Genomic DNA, 18,319 nt, shown 5'->3' on the forward strand with positions numbered 1-18,319 from the left:
AGGGAGTCTCATGGGAAATAAAATTTTATCTTGAGCTAAATGAAAATGAAAATACAACCTATGAAAATTTGCAAGATGCAGTGAAAGCAGTGCTTGGAGGGAAGTTTATGGCATTGAAGGCATACATTTGAAAAGATCTAAGCTTCCACCTTATGAAACTAGAGAAAGAAGAGCAATATAAGCCTACCACAAGCAGAAGAAAAGAAGCAATACATGAAATAAAAAGCAGGAAAACAAGAGAGAAAAGTCAGCAAAATAAAGAGCTGTTTGGTCTTTTTTTTTTTTTTTTTTTTTGTAAAGATCAATAAAATTGACAAACCTCTAGCAGGATAACCAAGAAAAAAAGAGAGAAGATACAAATTACTCAAATCAGAAATGAAAGCGATGGCATCACTACTGATCTCATGGACACTGAAGGGATAATAAAGGAATATTATGAATAATTCTATGCCCACAGATTTTATAACTTAATGAAGTGGACCATTTCCTTGAAAGACACAATCTACTGAAAGTCACACATGGAGAAATAAATACTCTGAATAGACTCATATCTAGTAAAGAATTTGAATCAATAATGAATAACCTTCCAAAATGGAAAGCACCAGGCCTGGATGGGTTCACTGGTCAATTCTATCAAACATTAAGGAAAGAATGATCCCAGTTCTCAATAATCTCTTCCAGAAAATAGAAGAAGAGAGAACACTTCCCAGCTCATTCTGTGAGGCCAAGCTTATTCTAATAGCAAAACCAGATAAAGATATTGCAAAACAGGAAAATTGCAGACCAATACCTCCCATGAACATAGATGCAAAATCCTCAACAAAATATTCTCAAATTGAATCCAGTGATGTATAAAAAGACTTCTACACCACAGTCAAGTGGGATTTATTCCAGGTATGCAAGGCTGGTTCAACATTTGGAAATCAATTAATGTAATCCATCACATCAACAGCGTAGAGAAGAGAAATCGCATTATCATAACAGTAGATGCAAAAAGAGCATTTGACAAAATTAAACACCATCCATGATAAACTAACAAACCACCGAACCACCACAACAACTCTTGGCAAATTAGGGATGGAGGGGAACTTCCTCAACCTGATAAAGTACATCTATAAAAACCCTAAAGCTAACGTCATATTTAATGGTGAGAAACTAGAAACTTTCCAATTAAGATCAGGAATAAGGTGAAGATGTCCCCTTTCACCACTCATTTTCAACATTGTACTGTATGTCCTAGCTAATGCAACAAGGCAAGAAAAGAGAATAAAAGATAGATTGGGAAGGAAAAAGAAATCTTCTTTGGTGAGGTGTTTGTTCAGATCTTTTGCCCATTTTGCAGATGGCATGATTGTCTATGCAGAAAATCCCAAAGAACCGACAGAAAGCCCTCCTGGAACTAATGAGCAATTGTACCCAGGTTGCAGAATACATGATTAATATACAAAAGTCAATTGCCTTCCTATATACCAACAATGAACAAGTGGAATATGAAATTAAAAACACAACACCATTTACATTAGCACCAAAAAAAAAAAAATGAAGTACCTAGGAATAAATCTAACAAAATACTTAGCTATATGAAGAGGTATATGAAGAAAACTACAAAATGTTGATGAAAGAAATCAAAGTAGTCTAAATAAATGAAGAGATATTTCATGTTTATTTGAAATTCCTTAATGATATATGATGTTTAACATCTTTTCATATGCTTATTTGACATCTGTAGATTTTCTTTGGTGAGGTGTCTGTTGAGCTCTTTTGCCCATTTTTAAGTTGGGTTGTTTGGTTTCTTATTGTTGATTTTTAAGACTCATTTATATTGTTTATTTATTTATTTTATTGAAATGTAGTCGATTTACAATGTTGTATTAATTTCTGCTGTACAGCAAAGTGATTCAGTTATACATATATATACATTCTTTTTAAAATATTCTTTTCCATTATGGTTTATCACAGGATATTGAATATAGTTCCCTGTGCTCTACAGTAGGACCTTGTTGTTTCTCCATCCTGGATGTAACAGCTCACATCTGCTAACCTCAACCCCCCACTCCATCTCTCCCTCAACCCCCTCCCCCTTGGCAACCACAGTCTGTTCTCTATATCCATGAAGACTCATTGATTTTGGATACATGCTTACAGCATCTTTATTCATAACTGCCAAAAACTGGAAGCAACCAAGATGTCCTTTAAAAGGTAAATGGATAGACAAATTGTGGTACATCCATACAATGAAATACTAGTGATAAAAATAAATGAGTTATCAAATAACAAAAAAGACATGGAGGAATCTTCAATGCATATTGCTTAGTGAAAGAACCTAGTCTGAAAAGGTTACATACCGTATGATTCCAACTGTATGAAATTCTGGAAAAAGTAAAACTATAAGGAGAGTAAAAGATCAGTGCTTGCCAGGGGCACAGGGGCTCTGGGGCTCAGGATGAAGACGAGGGGCACAGGGGATTTTACGGCAGTGAAAATATTTTTTATGATACTGTAATGGTGGATACTTGTCACTATACATTTGTCAAAAGGAAAGAACGTACAACGCAAAGAGTGAACCCTAATGTAAACTATGGACTTAGTTAATAATAGCATATCAATATTGGTTCATCAGTTGTAACAAATGTACCGCACTAATGCATGATGTTAATAATAGGGGAAACTGTGTGTATTGGAGGGGTGGATATATGGGAACTCTCTGTATTCTCTGCTCAATTTCCTGTAAACCTAAAACTGTTCAAAAAATAAAGTATTTAAAAAAATGAAAACACATTAGTTCTTTGGAAAATGTCACCCACATCATCTTCATCATCATTGCCATTGATCTTTGTGTCCTTTGAACCTTTGATAACCCATGAATGAGAGAAATTCTGTGTTACATTTTGTTTGTCTCTTGCCAGGCTTCACTGCTTTCAGTTCCTCAAAAACTGTCAAGCCATTATTAAGAAATCAAAGCAAGCGGGAAGTTTTAAATGACTCCACAAATTCGGGTGAGCCTCTACCACATGTTAGGCCAGGAGACAGCTTCCTAGTTTGGCCCTATAATATCACTCGCTCCCTTTACTTGGAAAATTGCTAAATGCTGCTACTGGACAGACACCCTGCTGCTAATACAGACTGACTCTATAAGCCCCAGCCTACTGAGCTGTCCAACTATGAGATGAACTGTTATTTATTTATTATTATTTTTATTATTATCCTTATCATCCTCTAACATATTTTGAGGGCTTCCTGTGAACTGGGCCCTGCTGAAGCATTTTGTGTGCATTTTTATCATTTAATCTGCATGACAGCCCTAAACAGGGACTCTATTATTATCTCCATCTTAGAGATGAAGAAGCTGAGACTCAAAAGGCGAAGTGAGAGGACAGCATTACCTTGATACCAAACCCAGACAAAGACACTACAAGAAAACTACAGACCAATATCTCTTATGAACACTGATACCACAATCCTCAACAAAATAGGAGGAAACCAAATTCAACAGCACATTAAAAGGATCATACACTATGACCAAGTGGGATTTACTCTTGGAATGCAGACTTGATGGTTCAACATATGAAAATTTATCCATGTAATACATCACATTAACAGAAAGAAGGAAAAAAATGATCATCTCGATTGATGTACAAAAAGCATTTGACAAAATGCAACACTCTTTCATGATAAAAGCACTCAACAAATAGGGAATAGAGGGAAATTACCTCAACATAATAAAGGTCAAATATGAAAGGCCCACAGGTAGCATCATACTCAAAGGTGAAAGACTGAAAGCTTTTCCTCTAATTTCAAGAATAAGATAAGGATACCTGCTTTTGCCACTTCTATTCAACAAAGTGCTGGAAGTCCTAGCCAGAGCAATTAGGCAAGAAAAAGAAATAAAGGCATCCAAATTCGAAAGGAAGAAGTAAAATTATCTCTGTTCACAGGCAACATGATCTTACATGTACAAAATCCTAAAGAGTCCATGAAAAACCACAACCCTCTTAGAACTAAAAAATAACATTCACTAGCAAAATCATAGGACACAAAATCAACACACAAACATCAGCTGTGTTTCTATATGCTCACAATGAACAATCTGAAAAGGAAGTTAAGAAAATAATTTCATTTACAATAGCATCAAAATGAATAACATATTTTGGGATAAGTTTAACCAAGGTGGTAAAAGATGTGTACACTGAAAACTACAAAGTGCTGCTGAAAGAAATTAAAGACACAAATAAATGGAAAGACACCCTGTATTCGTGGGTTGGAAGACTTAATATTGTTAAGATGTCATTACTACACAGCAGGATCTACAGATTCAAAATCCCAACAGCAGTTTTGGCAGAAATAGAAAAATCCATCCTAAAATTCATATGGAATCTCAGTGGACCCCAAATAGCCAAAATACTCTTGAGAAAGAAAAGCAAAGTTGGAGGTCTCACACTTCCTGATTTCAAAACTTACTGCATACAAAGGTACAGTAATCAAAACAGTGTGATACTGACATAAGGTCAGGCACATAGGCCAATAGAATAGAATAGAGAGCACAGAAATAAAACTTTGCATATATGGTCCAATGATTTTTGACAAGGGTGCCAAGATTATTCAATGGGGAAAGAACAGTATTTTCAACAAATGATGCTGGGAAAGACTGCAAAAGAATTAAGTTGAACTCTTACCTTACACCATGTATAAAAATTAACTCAAAGTGGATCAAAGACTTAAACAGAGTCTAAAACTATAAAACTTTTAGAGGAAAGCACAGGAGGAAAGCTTTATGACATTGGATTTGGCAATGCATTATTGGATATGATACCAAAAGCATAGGCAGCAAAAGTAAAAATAGATAAATTCAACTATATCAAAAATTAAAACTTCAGTGAATCAAAGGACACAATAAACAGGGTGAAAGGCCATCTAGAGAATGGGAGAAAATAGTTGCAAAACACAAATCTGAAAAAGGGTTAATATGAAGAATATATAGAGAACTATAACTCAACAACAACAACAAAAAAGAACCCCCAAATAACCTGATCAAATATGGGCAAAGAACTGGAATAGACATTTCTCCAAAGAAGATATATAAATGTCCAACAAGCATATAAAAAGATGCTCAACATTACTAGTCATTAGGGAAATTCAAATCAAAACCACAGTGAGATACCACCTCATACCCATTAGGATGGCTACTATCAAAAACAAACAAACAGCAACAGAAAATAACAAGTGTTGGCAAGGATGTAGAGTAGGGGAACACTTATGCACCGCTGAGAATGTAAAATGGTGCAGCTGATATGGAAAACAGTAGAGCGGCTTCTCAAACAATTTAGAATAAAATTATCATATGATCCAGCAAGTCCACTTCTGGGTATATACCCCAAAGAATTGAAAGCAGGAACTTAAAGAGTTATTTGTACACTCATGTTTATAGTAGCATTATTCACAATTGCCAAAAGGTGGAAGCCACCCAAGTGCCCACTGACCGATGATTGGATAAGCAAAATGTGGTCCATCCATACAGTGGAATATTATTCAGTGTAGGAGGAAGGAAATTCTGACACATGCTACAACATGGATGAACCGTGAGGACATTATGTGAAGTAAGTGTCACAAAAAAGCAAATTTTGTATGATTCCACTGTGTGAGGTACATAAAGTAGTCAAGCTCATAGAAACAAAATAGAACGGGGGTTGCCAGGAGCTGGGGAAGGGGAAACGGGGAATTGTTGTTTAATGGGTACAGTTTCAGTTTTGCAAGATGAAAATTTCTGAGGCTGGTTGCACAACAATGTGAATAACTTACAACTACTGATCTGTACACTTAAAAGTGGTTAAGACGGTAAACTTTATAGGTATTTTACCACGATTTAAAAAATGGCTAAGATGAAGGGACTCACTCAACATCAGGATGCTGGCCCAGGGCAATGTCAGGGTTTGAACCCAAGTCTAATTCCAAAACTTGTACCTTTGATTTGTACCCTGTGATTTTCAGAGTAGAGAGTGATTTAATAATGAGAGAGGAGACAGGCAGGACCTAATATAGAAAACAAGTGCATTTTTTAAGGCTCCTGCATTGAAAATGTCTTTAAAAAGTATATAGTGAGTCCATAAAATATTGAGACGTTTAAACTTCTATTAACAATGACCATCTGCTCTGACGACCCCTGTGCTTTAAGGAAGCCTCCTCGGGAAGCTGACTTAGTTATGACATTGCCCTGAGGTTCACTGACATTGTCGCTGAGGTTCGACGTGTACCTGGAACCGTCCTTTGGAGCTAGGTTTCAACCTTGCATCACCTGGCACTGGGAAGCCCCATCTCAGACCATAACCTCCCACTCCCGGCCTTCCTCATCCTCTGTCTCGTCCTCTCCTTGAGTCACGTAGCCTTTGCTCCCTGTTTGCTCCCTATGGGTAATGCCCTATGCTCACCCAGCCTGGGCCCTGCTCAAGCTCACCAGCTCCTTCAAGTCCATCCTGGCCCCCAAACCCTCCTGCCACCCTCACACTTCTGTCCTGAGGCTGGCCCAGTGCCCTTTGGGCCCCCCAGCCAGCAGGTCCCTGCTCTCAGGCTTTTCATTCTACTTTGACAACAGCCTCCTAGGTCTTCACCTCCTGCACCTGCCTGCATCCTCCGTCTGCTTCTCCCGACCCTCCTCCATCCCTTTACACGGCGCCCTCTGCCCAGCAGGCCCACCTGTGCGGCTACATCCATGGGCTGATGGGCTCCTTGTGTCTGGTTTCTGGTTGGGTTTGGCCAATGGGGGGGTTAGAGATCAGAGCAGGGAGGAGAGAGCTTGGGGTACTTACTCCCCTGGCTTCCATTCTCTGGGGCCACACAGCTTCCCTCAGAGGACTCTACCCAGCCCTCGGGGTCTCCGGGTCCCAGGAAATGCCCCTGCCCCTCACCCCTCAGCTCTGGGGGTGGGAACAGTCCTCACTCATACTAGCTCTGGGCCCTGCACTATCCTTTGTGGTTTCTCTGAGCCCTGCCCACTCCCTATGGAGTCCCTTCAGGAAACTCCCCTCCATCACTCCACACCCCTGTGAATGTGCCTTCAGCTCCCTGCCAGGACCTGGACTTCCCAGGCATGGAGAAGCTCCTAGATGGGAACCTCAAGGCTTCTCCTAGCTGCCAAGGGCCTCCGGGTGGTCCTGCCTTCATCCCACCCTGGTCTGGTCCCTCTCCTCAACCATCTCCTCTTCTGCATCCTCACCTTGACAGTGTAACTTCCGTCTAACCTGTGAACGTGCTCACCACCCCCTCGGCCTGGAAATGCCGCCCCTTCCCCCTTCCTTTCCTTTATTGTCAAATGGCTTCAAGAGGTTCCTCTCCCGCTGGGTCCTCAACCCACTGCCATTGCCCTCGGGGGCCTCCTCGGGCTCTCGGCCTCCCTGTGACATGTGACACAGTTGTCAGAGAGAGGCACGTGGCCTGGTGGTTCAGGGGTTGGGGGAGCAGGGCAACGTGGTGGTTATTAGACTGGGCTCGAGTCCAGCTCTCCTACTTCCTAGCAGGGTGACCTTGGGCAAGTGATACCTCAGCTTCCTCATCTGTAAGGTAACAAAAGGACAGTCTTATAAGCTACTGCTGACGTATAAATGATATAATACATACTAAAGCACTTAGAAGAGAACATAGGGCAAATGGGAAATGTTCTCTATTATGAGCAAGAGGATGGGCTCTGGAGTTAGAAAGCCTTGAGTTCAAGTCTCACCTCTGCTACCTTCCAGCTGTGCAGCCTGGGGCATGGTTCTTTGCTTCTCTTTGGTTGCTCCCTGAGCAGCAAAAATGAGTTTGATAAGCTGGGCTTCGTAGGATTGACAAAAGGTACTGCTTGGTGACATGTTCAAAGGAGTGGGATAACATTTTTGAAATTAACTTGTGTGTGTGTGTTTGTGTGTGTGTGTGTGTGTTTTATCTATTTCTTTTAACCTTTTGGTTCTAGGCTATCCCATCCCCCAGCCCCATCCCCCCACTGCCTCCAGAAAGGGATGTAGTGCAGAAATAGTAAAAAAAAAAAAAATGGGGTTTTCAAAAGAATAAGGATATGAGGAAACGGCCAGGCGCTGGTGAGACGACGGGTCTGGGATTGGAAGGAAAGAAGAAGCTTCTCTGCTTCCCCGTCAGCTGGATCCTTCCTCCCCGGTCTCCCCGGGAGAGCCCTGTGGACCGGCAAGGCCTCAGGAGAGGCTGGTCCTGAAATCAGACTGCCCGAGCGTGGTGCCCAGTGCCCCAGCCTCCCTCTGTGACCTCAGGCAGGATAATCAGCCTATCTGTGCCTCAACGCCCTCATCTGTGAAGTGGGGCAAACAACACTAACCTCCTAAGGATGAAATGAGTTAATACACTCGAAAGTGCCCAGAACAGTACCTGGCACAAAGCAAGCTGTCTCTGTGATGAATACCCTCAGCCTGGCAGCAGCTCTCTGGCTCCCTCACCTCTCTGACTGCTTCCAGGTCTCCACGCCGGGCTCCTCTCCCCTCAGATGTCCGTTTCCTCCTCACTCTGTCCATGGGCTGGGGCCACTGTGCCACCCCCTCGATTCGCAGGTGTGTATTTCCAACCCCTGGTTCATCTCCAGGCCCCAAACTGCCTGGCCGCTTCCGGGATGTTCAGGTGCTCACTCAACCAGTCCTGCTTCCTGCCCTCTTGGTAACGGGATTATCACCTGCCAGCTCATCCAGCCATCTTTCTCCGTGGCCTGTGGCATTGATCCTACTGATTCTTCCAGAAAGCTCTCAGACCAGTCCCAAAGCAACGGTCCAGTCAAGTGGTAGTATTAATGTGCTGGGCAGAATGGTCTCCCAAAGATGCCCATGCCCTGATCCCCAGAACCTGGGAATATGCTCCATGACGTGGCCAAAGGGACTGTGATGATGTCAAGGTTACTAATCAGTGCTCTTAAAAGAGGGAGACTAAGGACTTCCCTGGTGTTGCAGTGGTTAAGAATCCGCCTGCCAATGCAAGAGACACGGGTTCGAGCCCTGGTCCGGGAAGATCCCACATGCCACGGAGCAACAAAGCCCGTGTGCCACAACTACCGAGCCTGCGCTCCAGAGCCCACGAGCCACAACTACTGAATCCGCGTGCCTAGAGCCCGTGCTCCACAACAAGAGAAGCCACTGCAATGAGAAGCCCGTGCACCGCAACAAAGAGTAACCCTCGCTCGCTGCAACTAGAGAAAGCCTGTGCTCAGCAACGAAGACCAAACCCAGCCAAAAACTTTTAAAAAATTTTTTAAAAAGTGGGAGACTATCCTGGGTTATCCAGGTGGGACTAATTGAACTCCACCAGTCCTTATAAGCAGAGGACTTACTCTGGCTGTATTGGAGAGATAAGTGGTGTTTCTTGCTGGGCCCCCATTTAACAGCCCCAATGCTCCTCTTCCTGGGAAAGCACCAGGTCAACGTTTCCTCTTTACCCAAATCCCCCCCTAGATGGCAACACCTCAGTCTGTTGCATGAATGAGGATCACAAGAACATTCATCTCACATTTCACTGACAACCCCCATTCTCGATTCCACAGAGTGGAATTTCCCTAGCTTAGTCAATTATCTTGTTATCTCAGTTAACTGAGAATTTCCAATTTAGATATTAGATGTTCCCAAAGCTAAATTTACACTCAAAAAGTGAAGCTTCTGTTTTTAGAAGCTTGAGTCAGCTCAGTCTGAAACTCAGCCCCACCTCCCCCGTCTAGCTGTGTGATTTGGGCCAGTTCCTTAACCTTTCTGAGTCCCATGTCCATGTCATCAAATGAGGATAATAATGATAATAGTAGTTCTCACCCGCACAGGATTTGTTTTGTGGATATAATTCTATAAATATATATACAGAACATACATAGATGATGTATAAAGCCATGTGAGATACAGTAAGTAGTCCATAAATGTATGCTGTAGCTGTTTGTATTATGTATGCTATTCAAAAGATTATGATCTTTCTTTCATATCACATCCATCAGAATGGCTACTATTAAAAAAAAAAGGGAAATAACAAGTGTTGGTGAGGACGCAGGGAAAGTGGAACCCTTGTGCCCTGTTGTGAGAATGTAACTTGGTGCAGCCACTATGGAAAACAGCATGGCAGTTCCTGAAACAATTAAAAATAAAATTATCATATGATCCAGCAAGTCTACTTTTGGGTATATATCCCAAAGAACTGAAAGCAGGGCCTTGAAGAGATATTTATACACCCATGTTCATAGCATTGTTTGCAACAGCCAAAAGGTGGAAACAACCCAAGTGTCCATCAGTAGATGAATGAATAAACAAAATGTGGTGAATCCACACAATGGAATATTATTCAGCCTTAAAAAAGGAAGGAAATTCGGACACATGCTACAGCCTGGATGAACATGGACATTATACTCAGTGAAAGGATATTATACTCAGTGAAAGAAGCCAGTCATGAAAAGACAAATACTGTTATGATTCTACTTATATGAGATACCCAGAGTAGCCAAGGTCATAGAGACAGAAAGCAGAACGGTGGTTGCTGGGGGCTGGGATTGGGGGATAAGGGGAGTTGTTGTTTCATGGGTACAGTTTCAGTTCTGCAAGATTCAAAGAGTTTTGGAGATGGATGGGGGTGATGGCTGCACAACAGTGTGAATATATTTAATGCCACTGAACTGCACACTTAATAAAAGTGGTTAAGATGGTAAATTTTATGTTATGCATATCTTACCACAATAAAAAAAAAAAGAAAAATGAGATCACGATCTAGCCCTTTCCTCTGAACGTTTCCTCTTGGAAGCCCTCCATCTGCTGGTGAGAAACTAGTCCCATCAATTGCTGTGGTGGGTACTGACCAATGAAATCAGCCGCCAGTTCCCAAACAGGGGACAAAACATTCCCTGAGGACTGGTGAGACCAAACAGGTGAACCCCCAGAGCAAGGAGCACTTGGGGAGAAGCCAGGGGTGAGGTGGGGGTGAGGGGGGAGGATGGGAGCACGACCCAGGCAGGAAGACAAGCGTGATGCAGATGGGGAGCCAGCAAGTGCACCCTCCCAGGCCTGTTTCATTCCGTGGATTTCCCCACAGAGAGTCCACCTGTCACCTTATGTCCCAAAATGCAGGTGTTTGCTTAGAATAACAGAAATGTGAATTACACAGGTACCATACTTCACCCCGTAGATCAGTGAAGATCCAATGGGGGGTCAGCACCCTAGGCTGGGGAGGGAGTGGGAGACGGGCGTCCACTGCTGGCAGGACACCACATCCGGAAACCTCTGGTGGACAATTTGGCTATGCCCATCAGAGTTACAGCTGTATGTGTCCTTTGACAGAGCAGACATACCTGCACGTCCGTGAAATGATGCAAATAATAGGAGAATCCCAGCAGCCTTGTTTAATAATAATAAACAAGATTATGGTGTAGGCTCTGGTTCTTTTCTGAGAGGGAGCCCAGAACTGGCAGGGGCCAGGAAAAGGGACGAGAGTCGTCCGGCTGGATGGGATCTGGGGTGTGTGTATGAGATCAGTCTGGCTTCACGACCCTCAGATCCCACGCTAGAAGGGCTGACACAGGCTGGAGAGATGGCTCCACCCATGAGAAAGGAGATGGCTGGCAGGACACTGATCACCGAGGGTGAGGGGTGGACACCAGCATTTCATCCCCCTGTCATATCTGTTCTTTCTTTTTCTCTTCCATCTCCACCCTCGTAGCTGCAGCCCTGCGCTGACTTGGGCTGTCCTAGAGCTCAGTCTTCTAGGGATCCTAGGACTTCCCCAGGGTGGGACTGGGGGAGTCCCTGGGGAGGGGTAGGGTCAGTCAGCCCTTCATTGTTTACCCTTCGCTTCTCTTTTCCTCAAAACAAAGTTTATTGAAAGAATACACACACACACACACACACACACACACACACACACACACAAGCAGGAGTTCTGCTGATCAAGAACGGAGAGGGAGGGAGCACTGATGGTGGGGTTCTCAAAGTGTGGTCCTGGAGCCAACTCCAGGGGACTCCATTCCCCCCACCTGAACCTGGGGAGCATATAAATGTGAAGATTCCTGGGCCTTACCCCAAACCCACTGGGTCAGAATGCCTAGGAGTTCATGTTGAACAACCACTCTTAAACATGCGGAAAATCCAACAACCACTGGCTTTGGTGTTTCTTCATTCTGGAAGAACTGAGTCCCTTTCTCAGCAGAGTTTAAATAACAGCCACATCCAACTCTAAAGATTACAGTTTACAAGGCACATCAAATCATATAAATTATAACTTGCAAGGTTTAGCTGTGAAATGAGCAAGGCTGAGGCTTTTGAGCCATGTAAAATGGGAGAGGGGAGATTGTGAATAGAGCTCCTGATGGCTCGCCTGAACACAGCAGCTGGGATGTTCACTGGCAGGTCTCCCCCTTGTTTACAATCCTTCAAGCCTTCTTCCCACTGCTTTCAGATAAAGATCAAAACCCTTATGGTGACATGAAGGAGGCCGACTTGTCCCTTAGCCCTCCTCCTTCCCACTCTGACTTCTGGACGCCCTGGTTTTCTCTCAGTCCCTTGGGTTCACAATATGCTCTTCCACCCCAGGGCCCTTGCACATGCCATTCCCTTCTCCTATTGTCTAGTTAAGTCCTCCTTGTCTTCCATATTCCTTTCCTTTACAGCCCCAATGTTGGAATGGAATTAGTCACACCTTTGTGGGATCATTTGACTTATTTCTCTCTCTCCTGGCAGCTTCCTGATGGCAGGGACCATGTCCAGTTCTGCCATCACTGTACCCCTAGACTTGGCTCGGTGCTGAGGCTCTGGGTAAATACTGTGCAATGAATGAGTGATAGCAACAGTTATCACTGTTGACTAGAAACAGTTCTCACTAGCCTGGCTATAAACAGGCTTCCTATTGCCTTAGGGAACCAAACTCCTTACAGGATATAGAAAAAAGTCTGGAGGGTAAAACCCTGCAAATATCAATATTGATATTTCCTTGAGCCAAATGATTACAAGTGACCTTTATTTTCTTCCTTATATTTTCCTTTCTCCCAATTTTTAAAAACAAGAAGCATGTAACTACCTTCCATTATCGGAAAGAGTAAATGATGTCGAAATACTATGATACCAATAGTCAAAACAACATGTCAGCCTTGCTGATGAGTAGAAATCTTTAGAAGCATGACTGCCTATTCTTTAGGATTGATCCAAGCAAATAAACAATCTTTTTTATTTGCTAGATGTAACCTCTGGGTAAATGCAATGATGACTTTTTAGTAATATAAATCCCTGAATTTTTTTTTTTTTTTTTTTTTTTTGCGGTACGCGGGCCTCTCACTGTTGTGGCCTCTCCCGTTGCAGAGCTCAGGCTCCGGACACGCTGGCTCAGCGGCCATGGCTCACGGGCCCAGCCGCTCCGCGGCATGTGGGATATTCCCAGACCGGGCACGAACCCATGTCCCTTGCATCGGCAGGCGGACTCTCAACCACTTCGCCACCAGGGAAGCCTAGTGACGTATTTCTTAAGCTAAGTCCGAGGAGCAGTAAGCAGTCAATTATTTATATACAATGAATGCAACTCAATTTCTGTCTAGTTAATAACTGTCCTCATTAGTTCCCTTTTCCAAATGGCTTATTAATGTCAGTGGATCCTCATCTCAACCCTGTGCACCTCTGAGGATTCTTCTCAGTCTCTGTTTTAGGAGACCATAATAATGATCATTGTGTCATTCACTGACCACCACATGCCAGGCTCTTTCTATGCATTTCTCACTTAATCCTCAGAATAAACCTGTGAGGTAAGAGGTTTACAGACAGGGAAAAGGAACTCAGAGTGATTAAGTAATTTGGTTGAAGTCACTCAGCCACAAAGTAGCCTAATGAGATTCAAACCCAGCTCTGTCTATCTCCAAAGCCTGTGCTTTTAAAAATTACTACAGTTTTCTAATATCATAGTCCAGTTCAAAACAGAGATCTCTGTCTCTACTTTAGCCAGACAGGAAATAAAACTACCCCAAATCTATGCCTTGTTAGGATAAAGAAGAAACTACAGTTCTTCTTCTTCTTCTTTTTCCTCCCACTTTGCACACTGAACAGATGTTCTGTGTCCTTGAAGGGAGACCATATCATGGAGGAGAATCTCACAGGGACGTTCATGGAGTTATCTTTAAATCTGTTGCGTTTACAATAAACATTCTCAGAAAACTAGGAATAAAGGGGGAAATTTCTCACTTGGTAAGAACATGTATAAATACCCTACAGCTAACCTCGTACTTAACGGTTAAAGACTGACTTTTTTCCCCTAAGGTCAGGAACAAGTGAATATAAGGATTTATACACTGCTCTTGTTCAGCAGAGTCCTGGAAGTCTTAACCAGGGAAATAAAGCAAGGAAAAGAAGATTCAAGGCATTCAGATCTCCTTTTCTGAAAGGAGAAATAAAATTGTTCTTATTTGCAGATGACATGATTGTTTATGTATAAAATCCCAAGAAATCTACAAAAGCCCTTATATAAGAAAGTACAGTTAAGGTTCCAAGATACCAAGAAGCATACAAAAATCAACCGTATATCTATATACTGTCAATGAACATGTGGACACCAAAATTAAAAATATAATACCATTTACAATCACTCAAAAAAAAAAAAGAGAGAGATATACTTAAGTGTAAATCTAACAAAACATGTTCAGGACTCGTATGCTGAAAACTACAAAACACTCATGAGAGACACTGAATAAATGGAGAAATATACCATGTTCATGAATTGGAAGACAATGTAGGAGTATATCAATTATTCTCACATTGTTATATAGGATTAAACACAATTCCAATCAAAATTACAGCATGATATTTTGTATATACAGACAGGCTTACACTAAAATGTAAATGGAAAGGCAAAGGAACTAGAATAGGTTAAAAATTTTTTTTAAAGAAAAGTGGGAGGAATCACTCTACCTGATTTAAGACTTACATAGCGACAGTAATCAAGGCTATCTCATAATGGTAGATCCATTATGACAAATAGATCCATGAAACATAATAGGGAACTAAGAAGTAGCCCCCATAGAAAGTATGGCCAGATTATTTTTGACAAACTTGCAAAAGCAATTCAATGGAGAAAGGATAGTCTGTTCAACAAATGCTTCTGGAACAACTAAATATCCACATGCAAGAAAAATGAACTTTGACCTAAATCTCACATCATAAACGACAGTGAACCCAAAATGGTTCATAGATTTAAACATAAAACTATAAAACACTTAGAAGAAAACATAAGAGAAAATCCTCAGGGTCAGGGACCTGGTGGCATGTTCTTAGACATGACACTAAAAGCATGATCTATAAAAGAAAAAATAACTACCTGGACTTCATCAAAAGTTAAAGCTTTTGCTCTGTGAAATACTCTGCTAAGAGAATGAAAAGACAAGCTATGGATGGGAGAAAATATTTGCAAACCATCTATCTGACAAGGGACTCATATCTAAAATACATAAAGAATTCTCAAAACTCAATGGTAAAAAAATTAACAATTCGATTAGAGACACTTAAAAGATATGAAGAGATATTTCACTGAAGAGGATATGCAGAAGGCAAACACGTACATGAAAAGACATTTAACATCACTACCGATTTGGGAAATGCAAGTTAAGACTATGATGAGATACCACTACACACTTACTAAAACAGCTAAAATGAAAAACAGTGTTTATGCTAATTGCTGGTGAGGATGTGTCTCATACATTGCTGGTGGAAATGAAAAATGGTACAGCCATGCTGGATAAGTCTGGCAGTTTCTTTACAAACCGAATCTATATAAACACATATGTTAATCCATGCAATCATACTCCTGAGCATTTATCACAGAGAAATAAAAACTTATGTTCACACAAAAACCTGTATACAAATGTTTATAGTACATTTATTTGTAATAGCCCCAAATGGAAACAAAATGTCCTTCAAAAAGTGAATGGTGAAACATAGGTGATACGTCCATACCGTGGACTATTACTCAGCAATAAAAGAACAAGCTAATAACCTAAATGGATGTCAAGGGCATTACAATGACTAAAAAAAAAAAAAAAAAAACAATCGCAAAGGTCATAGATAAATGATGAAAATTATAGAGACGGAGAACAGATTAGTGCTTTTCGGAGCGTGGGGACGATGGTGGGAGGAGGAACTGTGACTATAAAAGGAGCATCACAAGGGACATCTCTGATGATGGAATACTCCTATATCCTGAGGGCCACACCCAAATCCACACGTGGTAAAATGGCACAGGACTCCACACATGCTTCGTGCCATTCTCTCTACCATTTGTGCATCTATAATTATTTCAAAATAAAGTTTAAAAAACTCTGTTGAGTGAAGTCTGAGAGTGGTCTGCCTTTCACAGTCCTAAAGGGATTCCATTGCATTTCTCTTTCTGCTTCAATATTTTAATCCCTTTCAAAATGTTAAAAGGCTCAAAGCCACTGTTTTTATAATTCCTTACTTACAATTTCTTCCAACTTCCTTGGCTGTCAATGAGCTGGGACTGTGGACCAAGCCACAGCTAATTCAGAGAATGGAATGAAATGAAGTGAGAGAGCACTGAGGCCATGCCCAGGGCTTACCCTGATTTACTACTTGGAGGTACGGGGGCACGGGAGGGCTCTGAGGGGCCCGTAGTCTCCAGAAGCTCTGGAAAGGGCGAGAGGCCATTGCTCAAGCTGGGCACTTCAGGTGGCCGTGGCTGCCAGACGCGGAGCAGGTGAAGGTCAAGCATCAGCTCTACGCCCACCTTCCAAACCGCGCCATCAGGGTGGGACACTGCACACACAGTCAGCAAAGGACACAGGGCCCATCGCACTTTGCACTGTGCTCATTCTTACCACATGTGCCAGGGAGACCCAGCACATGTGGGGGAATGGTTATTGGTGGCACACCGAGGAAGGCTGGGACTGTTAGCCAGAGGCTGTGCTTTACAAGAGACTGGAGTCCACAGAACAGTAAGGACTTTTGGTGGTGTGAGGGGTAGGGAGGGTCGGGGACTGGCTAGGAAGAGGTCTTACCTCTAAAACAAGGTCTGAATTTTCATGCCTTCCAATCGTAGTGCTTTTATTCAGGACAAAATAGCCTTCTGCACTCTTTAGATAGGCTTTCATATTCTCTGCTTTCCCTATAAAAGGTTTTCAGAAAACAATTTTGTTAGAAAAATACAGTCCTCTAATTATTCAATGTCATATTTAGAATGAATGGAATACACCATAATGTCCACAGGAGAAGTCAGCAGAGGTAGGAGTGGATAGCTGGATTTAACAATGATCACAATGATAATTCCACACATTTTTAAGACTGTCCTTTTAACAGTGATAGCCGGCATAGATGAGCTTGCTTCTGATCACAAGAGGACATCCTTTATGTAATTCAGAGCACAAACAAGCAATAGCAAAAAAAAAAAAAAAAACAAACAAATCCGAATTCCACTGATAACCGCTCTCCACCTCCCATTAAGCTTAGTTTGGGGTTAGTTATCTGACAGAATCAAGTACTCAGTGTTACTAACCCACCACTTACTAGCTCTGTGACTCTGGGTGATTTACTTATTCTCTCTCTATGCCTCTGTTTCCTCATCTGTAAAATGGGGCTAATAATACTCTGTATCCCAAAGAGTTTTGTGAGGATTAAATGTGAAGCATCTAGAATGGTGATTGCTACACTAAACACCCATTTGTCCTACTGTGATTGTGACTGTTATTAATCTTGGGCTTCTGAACTTTGACTCAAGAAACCCCAACTTCTACAGAGCTTCTTAAAGTGTGGAAGAGTCAGTCATCAAGGAAATGGGCATTAGAAGATACTTTCTTTTTAAGTCACCGCATTCCTTCATATATTTAGGTTGAAAAAAAATGATTTCCAAAGACAAAATATCAAGATTATAGCTTGGCTGTACGGTCAAGACTCTGTACGTATCTTTTGCTGGCATTTTATTATGAAAATGTCAAACACACAGAAAAGTTGAAAGAAGTGGATGGTGAACTTCTATAGAACCACCACCCAGATTCTACAATCAACATTTTGTTCTATTTGCTTTATCACATATCTACCCATCTATACATTTTATATTTTAATGCATTTCAAAGTAAATCCTATACATGGTTTTAAAATTTATTTATTAATTTTTGGCTGTGTTGGGTCTTCGTTTCTGCGCGAGGGCTTTCTCTAGTTGTGGCAAGCGGGGGCCACTCTTCATCGCGGTGCACGGGCCTCTCACTATCGCGGCCTCTCTTGTTGTGGAGCACAGGCTCCACATGCGCAAGCTCAGTAGTTGTGGCTCGCGGGCCTAGTTGCTCCGCGGCACGTGGGATCTTCCCAGACCAGGGCTCGAACCCATGTGCCCTGTATTA

The 18,319-nt window shown here is 42.0% G+C and overlaps 2 protein-coding genes across 2 annotated transcripts in view; both read right to left on the bottom strand.

Moving 5' to 3' along the window:
- LOC309808032 (forkhead-associated domain-containing protein 1-like) overlaps positions 1 to 17,077 on the bottom strand; it is a gene marked incomplete at both ends in the record, with an annotated part of 57,804 nt that extends 40,727 nt beyond the window's left edge. The window contains one exon of the mRNA XM_082628044.1: positions 16,985 to 17,077. Within this exon, the coding sequence (XP_082484170.1) occupies positions 16,985 to 17,077 (93 nt within the window). The remainder of the gene's footprint in view (positions 1 to 16,984) is intronic.
- Positions 1 to 18,319, bottom strand: part of LOC309808850 (forkhead-associated domain-containing protein 1-like) — a gene marked incomplete at both ends in the record, with an annotated part of 409,265 nt that overhangs the window by 181,686 nt on the left and 209,260 nt on the right. The gene's annotated exons all lie outside the window — the stretch shown is intronic.

Source organism: Mesoplodon mirus (genome assembly GCF_964341445.2).
Source record: "Mesoplodon mirus genome assembly, chromosome: 7".
Taxonomy (NCBI): Eukaryota; Metazoa; Chordata; class Mammalia; order Artiodactyla; family Ziphiidae; genus Mesoplodon; species Mesoplodon mirus.